At 42.2% G+C, this 8,472-nt stretch overlaps 1 protein-coding gene across 1 annotated transcript; it reads left to right on the top strand.

Moving 5' to 3' along the window:
* The first annotated feature begins 1,613 nt into the window (after positions 1 to 1,613).
* Positions 1,614 to 8,070, top strand: LOC135131147 (uncharacterized). The gene is made up of 6 exons (XM_064058727.1): positions 1,614 to 3,935; positions 3,993 to 5,619; positions 5,676 to 5,984; positions 6,036 to 6,645; positions 6,720 to 7,073; positions 8,055 to 8,070. Exons 1-6 carry the CDS (start codon positions 1,614 to 1,616, stop codon positions 8,068 to 8,070), a joined length of 5,238 nt encoding a protein of 1,745 aa, XP_063914797.1.
* The last annotated feature ends 402 nt before the right edge of the window (positions 8,071 to 8,472 follow it).

Below are 8,472 nucleotides of genomic sequence, written 5' to 3' on the forward strand. Positions count from 1 at the left end.
CCCAGATAATGCATCATAAATCTGGTTATTTTTTGTCGGTATTGATCTAAAGGTCCCATCACCCAACCCAAAGGCGCACTTTTTTTCAGTTATTACAGTTTGAAAGTGCCAGGAATTGACTTCTTGGGATCTGTTTTGGTGGTCATAGTGGAATGTTAAAATGTAGCTTTTTCTGAAAAGTTTTCGATGGGCGCCTTGGTCTGTTACTGCTATAATATTTTATTGGTAGTGATTCAATGCAAAACTAATATTAAGTTATTTTAACAGAGTTAATATAAAAACATAGGAGTTGCCCGCCGCCCGGCGCCCTTTGTCACGGGCGCCCCGATGCGGTGCATCTTTCGCTTACCGTGTTAAGCCGGCCCTGGGTTGCGCAGTAACTCTGTGAAAATAAATGCTATGCGATGAACAGTCTCATCTTTGTTGGTTTGTCTATGGTTTAGACTGAGTGTGGATTTGTCTCATGTCCAAGCAGAAATCGATACAGTACCGTTATCCGTTTTTACGTACTCGCTTGCTGTTTTGCTTTTCAGCGTTAAGTTTGGGGTTTGGAACGAAATCGTAATCAACTTTACGGGCAAAACAAGTAATATGGGAATGACTCATAATGTGAAATGAATAAAAAAGAAACTTAACAATTTTGATGAATCTGAAATTAAAAAAAAAAAACAACTGTAATTTGTGCAACTTTTTTTGTTATAGATGTTACAAATACTTTTGATTTTTGTTTTTTAACAAAGATTGAGTTTCAAATTATTAGATTTGAAATTTTACAAATTTAAATTTCAAATAGATTTGTTGCTCGATAAACAAATAATATAATTTTTTACTAAACAGTAACAATTTTGTTTAATTTTTTCTCGGGAATGATGAACTTATTTTCGTTAAAATTTTAGTGAACAAGATTTATAATGCTGCATACCAGTAAAAGAGTTCACAATTTTTTGTAGTATTCTTATTGGTAGAAACGATATTTCTACATCAATAATCATAGATAACAGATACTGTCTCGTCCCCAACTCCATACTTATTTATTGTTTAGCTTAAGTTTATCGTTTGGTGCAGTACTGCGCCCGCAACCCTCGCTACACTGGTGGCCGGTCTATTGCGGCCCTTTTTCTTTTGGTGTCCACTTGTGTAGCAACCAGTCGAGTGGACTGGACGCGTTTTCGAGTTGACGTAGTCGTACCGGCAACGACATAACCCGCCATATTGTTCCCGCTATCGCTGATCCCGCTATTATTATTCCCGCCATTGTTGAACCCGCTATTGTGGAACCGCTACAACCTGCAAAAGTGCATGATCCCTATTACGCGCACCCCTTCCGAGTGCTTTCTCCAGGAGCACCCCAGCCATCACCTCCAGGGCAAGATCACTCAGGACGCACAGCTCGGTAAGTCCATCTTATCTCTCTCTGGTAAGCTACATAAGCATTTTATGGTCCTTCGAGTTAGCCGGATTAGCGAGGGTTGTGTTAGAAGTGATTATGTTTTTGCGCGTTGGTTTTTCTGCTAATCTGACATTGTCGGGTTTGTATTTGGATCATGGCTAATTCGGAAAAAATTAAAAAGCAGCAATTGCTCAGACAAACCCCTTACAATAGAGTAAACTAAATGAATACCTTAGCAAAACAGGCCGAACATAACCTAGATGACCGTGATAGTTTCGCCGTAGCAATCGGTGAGCTTGAAAAACTGTGCGCGGATTTTTATCGTTATCACAACGCGATCATCGGCTTGATAAACGCAGAGGCTTTTAATGGGGAAGATGATATTCGAAAAGTCTTCGACTCCATGGTTCTAGCGATTAAGACCATTCATTTTAAAGTTCAAAAGGCAGCCGAGACCAGTGAGCCCCCTTCGGTTGCTTCCGCCCTTAAATCTAATATCAAGTTACCCAAAGTGGAGTTACCTAGCTTTTCTGGTGATATTACGACATTTGTTCCTTTTATGGATATGTTTAATAATCTGATTCATAAATCGAGCGATTTAACCGCCGTAGAAAAATTTAATTATTTGCTTTCCGCGTTGAAAGGGGAAGCTAGAGCGCTAATAGAAAATCTGCCAGTCACGGATAGTAACTATTTAACAGCATACTCCGCACTCCATAATCGTTACAAAAATGATAGACAAATATTGCAAGCGCATTGGATTGCGATTGATAACGCACCGAAGATTCATTCGGAGCATCCGCAGGAATTGCGAACACTTATAGACACGTTCTCAACTCATTTGAAAGCTATTCGTAATTTTACATTTCCTATAGATCTAGCGGATTTTGTATTATTCAATGTAATGCTTCAAAAGCTAGACTCGTCATTGATAACGCGATTCGAACTTCACCACAACTCGAAAGAAATTCCCACTTATCATAAACTGTATCAGTTTTTAGAACACCAATGGAGCGCGTTAGGCAATGCCATCCCAGTTAAACCTCAACAGAAAAAGTTAGGTCCACATAAGCCTTTTACGCCACAACCGCGATTTACCACGTCTTTAGTGGCTAAGTCAGAGTCTCTAAAGTGTCCTGTTTGTACCTCGCCTCATGTAATCTACAAATGTCTGGAGTTTCTCGGGAAATCTGCCCGTGAACGCGACGCCATTTCTAAGTCGAAACACTTGTGCCTCAATTGTCTTAGTAATTGTCATGTGAGTAAGGCGTGTCAGTCTACTCACAGTTGTCGTCACTGCGGTAAGGGGCATCATAGTCTATTACATTTCGAAGCGATTCCGAGCGGCGATTGTCAGGTGCCAAATTCTGCGGAAGCTACCTCCATCAAACCAATGAGTGGAGTTGGGTTTGCATCGCCAGCAATGGGATTTTTATTGGCTGCCGCTTTAATAGAAGTTCGCAATAACAGCGGAAATTCTAAGGTTCTTAGAGCGCTGCTGGACTGTGGCTCACAAAGTTCCTTCATTTCGCAACAAGCCTTCCAATCGTTAGGTCTGTCTAGACGAAATACTTCAGGCCTGGTGCAAGGTTTGGGTCAGGTAGTTACGGCAGCCAATTTAGGTTCAGTGATAATAACGTTTCGACCGGTAGGCCAGTTAACACTCACTTTCAAGGTAAATGCGCTAATTTTACCCAAGATCTGTGAAGACTTGCCCTGTGCGTCAATTTCGGCCGAACATTGGTCTCATTTTCGTGTCAAGCTACCGCTCGCAGATCCTTCCTGTGTATCTGGTGCAGGTATCGATATGCTTCTAGGAGCGGATGTCTATTCACAACTGCTTAGTGGAGAGGTGGTTAAGGGTCAGAAGGGAGAACCAGATGCGCTAGGTACAGCCTTGGGCCATGTATTAGTTGGGCAACATACCGCTAGTACTGCTAATACGAATCTTCATTCCTTTATTACCACGGTTAACACATGTTGCGAATTAGAAAGATCTATTCAGAAATTGTGGGAAGTGGAAGCAGTTCCTCGCTTACAGACTTTGTCTCCAGATGAGGAACTCTGCGAGGACATTTACAATAAAACTTACACTCGCACCGACAAAGGTCGGTTCGTCGTATCTTTACCGTTTCGCGATACACCGCCCACGTTCAAAGACAGCCGGTCAATCGCAATCAATCGGTTCCTTCATCTGGAGGCCAAACTGTTAAAGCAACCACAGTTGTATGCGCAGTATTCTAAGTTCATGCAAGAATATTTAGAGTTTAATCATATGGAACCTGTTCTTCATCCAGATGATACCATTGCCACTTATTATATCCCACACCATTGTGTACTTAAGCCAGCCAGTTTAAGCACAAAACTGCGCGTTGTGTTCAAGGCGTCCGCACGATCCTCTAATCAAACCTCGTTAAATGAGCATCTTCTTATTGGTTCCAAACTTCAAAGGGACATTTGCACTATCTTATTGAATTTTCGCCTCCATACGTACGTCTTGACTGCCAACATCAAAATGATGTATCGCCAAATCTTAATCAATCCGGTTTAGTGCAATTTTCAGAGGATTATTTGGCGTTTTACTCCTGAACAACCCATTCAGGATAATCGTTTAAAAACCCTGACGTATGGAACCTTTTCCGCTCCCTATCTGGCCATTCGTACTCTGTTAAAATTGAGCGAGCAGGATGGTTCGTCGTTTCCATTAGCCGCTGCCGCCCTCCAGACGGACACGTACATGGACGATATTGTTACTGGTAACAATTCTTATCAACAAACTTTAACGTTGAAACATGAACTTATTGCCCTCCTTAAGGGTGGAGGATTTGAACTTCGCAAATGGGCTACCAATGATAGTTCGCTTGTCTCTGACCTTCCTCCGTCTCATGTTTGCCTTGATGCCGTTAATATACGAGAGGAAGATCGTAATGACACTCTTAGAATCTTGGGATTGCAGTGGAATCCCGTATCCGATGCTTTCAAATTTACAGTTCATATTCTTCCCGGCAAGTGCACTAAACGCCATCTTTTATCCAGTCTCGCACGCATTTTTGATCCTCTTGGCATATTGACGCCGCTTACTTTTTTCATAAAACATTTAATTCAACGCATCTGGAGTCTCAAGTTAGCTTGGGACGACGCCCCGCCGAATGATATTTTACGCGTTTGGAATATCTTCGCTAGGGATCTTTCCGTTCTAAACGATTTTTCGTTACCGCGCCGCCTCCTTTGCGATAATTTCCTCTCGTGTGAAATTCATGGTTTCGCTGACAGCTCCGAGAAGGGCTATGCCGCCGTAGTTTATTTGGTTTTTACGTTCGCCTCGCTTGAACCACGCACGCAGTTTGTTTGTGCTAAATCCAAAGTAGCACCGCTCAAGAAGATTACGATTCCAAGGCTGGAACTTTCTGCCGCAGTATTGCTAACACGGCTCCTCAATCTGGTTTGCCGAATTTACAAAGACAAAATTCCTTTTAATCGCCTATGTGCTTGGACAGACTCCCAGATAGTTCTAGCTTGGATCAAATCTTCGCCGCATCGTTGGAAGACATTTGTCTCCAATCGCGTCTCGTTTATTCAAGAGCATCTGCTCTCCTCGTCGTGGTACTATGTTCCTTCCGGTCAGAATCCAGCTGATCTTGGGTCTAGAGGGGCATACCCTCAGGAGTTACTGGTTAGTTCCCTATGGTGGGCGGGACCCTCCTTTTTGAAGTTCGGCACGCCCCTCAATAATATGACGCCTTCTGTCCCTGTCTCCATTCAGGACGAAGAACGCACGCAATCGTGTAATGCGATAGTGACCACCTCTTTATTGGACGACTTAGTCAATACGCACTCATCTCTGCCGAAGATTATTCGCATTCTTTGTTATGTACGCCGATTTATCCGTGGAATGACTAGACCTACTGAAAGCACCCCCCCGTATATCACTTCATCGGAATGGTCCGAAGCCTTGATGACGGTGGTTCGACATATACAAGCTTTACATTTTTCTAGGGAAATTGACTTCCTTAAGCGTGGAAAACCGCTACCGAAGGGTTTTCAAAATCTCTCCCCCTTCTTAGACGATCAAAAGATTCTTCGAGTCGGCGGTAGATTACGACAGGGTTTATTACCCTACTCGAAACGCTTTCCCGCTTTGTCTGGGCATCGTTTCACCTCTATGCTCATAGAATACACGCATCGCAAATATCTCCACGCTGGACATCAGACGGTTCATTACCTTCTCGGTAACCAATTTTGGATTATGTCCGCCAAACGCGCGATAAGACGGGTGATGTCTAAGTGTCTAAGATGTTTCCGTACCCAACCGGTATCCACTCAACCACGCATGGGGGATTTGCCTCCTTCTCGTTTTCTCAAATTAAACCCTTTCTACGAGTTGGGGTGGACTACGCCGGACCCTTTTCTATTACCATGGCCAAAACACGCGGTGCTAAAACGCTAAAAGCGTATTTATGTCTATTCATATGTTTTGCGACGAAAGCTCTACATTTGGAGCTCGTCTCAGATTTAACCGCCGACGCCTTCCTAGCGGCGTTACGACCCTTTCTTGCGCGGCGAGGGAGGTGCCAGCATATCTATTCCGATTGCGGTACTAATTTTATTAGTGCCCACAGATAATTAGATAAATATATGCGCGAAGCTGTACAGTCGGAACAGATTCATTGGCATTTCAATCCGCCATCAACTCCACACTTTGGTGGTTTGTGGAAGGCCGGCGTCAAATCGGTAAAGACCCACCTAGTCCGTGTCATAGGCCACCAAATCTTAACCTACGAAGAGCTCTTCACTTTAGTCTCTCAGGTCGAAGCAATGCTGAATTCCCGTCCGCTTCATCCTGTAAGCAGCGACCCAAACGACTTGACCGCACTGACTCCCGGCCATTTTCTTACGTTTTCCCCTTTAATTGCACTCCCAGAACCGGACCTTGCAGACATGCCGGTGAACCGCTTAACTCGCTGGCAGCTAGTTCAAAGCTTTGTCAAATGTATTTGGTCGCGATGGAGTGCCGAATATCTCCATACATTGCATCAGCGGTCGAAATGGTCTGCCGAGAGACCTAATTCTATCGCGGTCGGATCCCTTGTCCTTATTAAAAACGAGTTGATACCCCCTCTGCAGTGGCGACTAGCCCTAGTCCTACTTCTCCATCCCGGACAAGATGGCATAGTTCGGGTTGTCACCTTAAAAACCGCCGGTGGAGTCCTAAAGCGCCCAGTGGCCAAACTTTGTCCACTCCCTGCAACTTTGCAGTAAAAAAAAATCCCTTTTTTTTTTTGGTGGGCGGAATGTCTCGTCCCCAACTCCATACTTATTTATTGTTTAGCTTAAGTTTATCGTTTGGTCCAGTACTGCGCCCGCAACCCTCGCTACACTGGTGGCCGGTCTATTGCGGCCCTTTTTCTTTTGGTGTCCGCTTGTGTAGCAACCAGTCGAGTGGACTGGACGCGTTTTCGAGTTGTCGCAGTCGTACCGGCAACGACATAACCCGCCATATTATTGTTCCCGCTATCGCTGATTCCGCTATTATTATTCCCGCCATTGTTGAACCCGCTATTGTGGAACCGCTACAACCTGCAAAAATGCAGGATCCCTATTACGCGCACCCCTTCCGAGTGCTTTCTCCAGGAGCACCCCAGCCATCACCTCCAGGCCAAGATCACTCAGGACGCATAGCTCGGTAAGTCCATCTTATCTCTCTCTGGTAAGCTACAGATACATTTTTAATTTTTTAAATTAAAATGTAAAAGTATATGAAAATTAAAATTTCCAAGCAAAATCCACTTAAATATTCATGATTTACTACTGGAACGTTTACAAAAATCAGCTTTTGACATAAAATGCTTCCAAATTTTGAAACAGAATTGGAATGTTTCTTGACAATCATGCCTAATACGTTTTTGACTTGTATCTTTTAAAAATAAGGATTTCCGAATTTATAGCTATTTACAGTTTACGACTTATTGTTGATTTTTTTTTACATCTCTAGCATAAGCTAAGGAAATATTGTAATCAAGTTCATCGGGCGACTGGCTACTTTTATGGCTTCTCAACGTTTCATGACCCCCATAATGCGAAAACTTAGGTCTCTCGTTTCCGGTTGATAAAACGCTGACCAACATTTGCAATCATCCTCACTATCATATAACGTCATCTTCAACTTTTACAACAGTAAATGTTATATAAATTTGATAAAATAACATACATTTTTATTTGTTGTTTATTGACTTTTTACCCTAAGCATCCAGATTGAATTACCATAACCCTAATTTTATGAGATTTTGGAAACAGGATGTACTACTACATAAAGAAATTTAACAAAATTTGAAGTAATGTAATGATACTCTTTTTACATCAAATTACACCAATTGGGCATCGGCCACAATACTGTTCATAAATTATAAATGCAGGAAGTTTATGCAAAAGCATGCAAATACATTTTTTGCGTATAATATGTATTGCTTTATTATTAAATATCTACTCATTTACAAGAGTTATTAAAAACAGTAAAAAAAGTATTCAAGTCTCTGTCCAGTTTAATACCTTACCTTGTTAGAGGTAGGCAACCAAATATCATGTTAAAGTTAATAATGTGAACCACTAGAGGTCGCTAATGTAAGTGTTGTTATTTAGTAATTTTTGTTTTTTAATGTTTTTATAGAATAAAAACTAGATAATCATAATAGGTTATGAGCCCCAGCCACGTTTTAGTTTACGCCGAAGTTTGTTTGTAAAAATAAGAAGAGTTTTTACATAGTATCGTTGAAATCAATTGAGAGAAATGGATTTAACGAAGCATATCAAGCCACTAGTAGGTGAAGCAGACTGGCCGATCTGGAAAAGAAAAATTAGAGACTTGCTGGATTATCACGAAGGTACTTTAGATATAATTGACAACAAACTAGAGAAGCCAAGGGCTCTACCACAGAGCGCCACGGAAGCGCAAATCAAAGAGCACAAAGAGAAGAGTGATTTGTATCGTAAGGCCAACAGTTACGCTAAGTCAATTATTACAAGCACAGTTACTGATGCAGTCTACCATAAAATCATGGACAAAGAGACCGCCCATGACGCCTGGG

The sequence above is a fragment of the Zophobas morio genome, unplaced genomic scaffold, assembly GCF_036711695.1.
Source record: "Zophobas morio isolate AGI-343-1 ecotype UQ-CSIRO unplaced genomic scaffold, CSIRO_AGI_Zmor_V1 ptg000019l, whole genome shotgun sequence".
In the NCBI taxonomy this organism is placed as follows: domain Eukaryota; kingdom Metazoa; phylum Arthropoda; class Insecta; order Coleoptera; family Tenebrionidae; genus Zophobas; species Zophobas morio.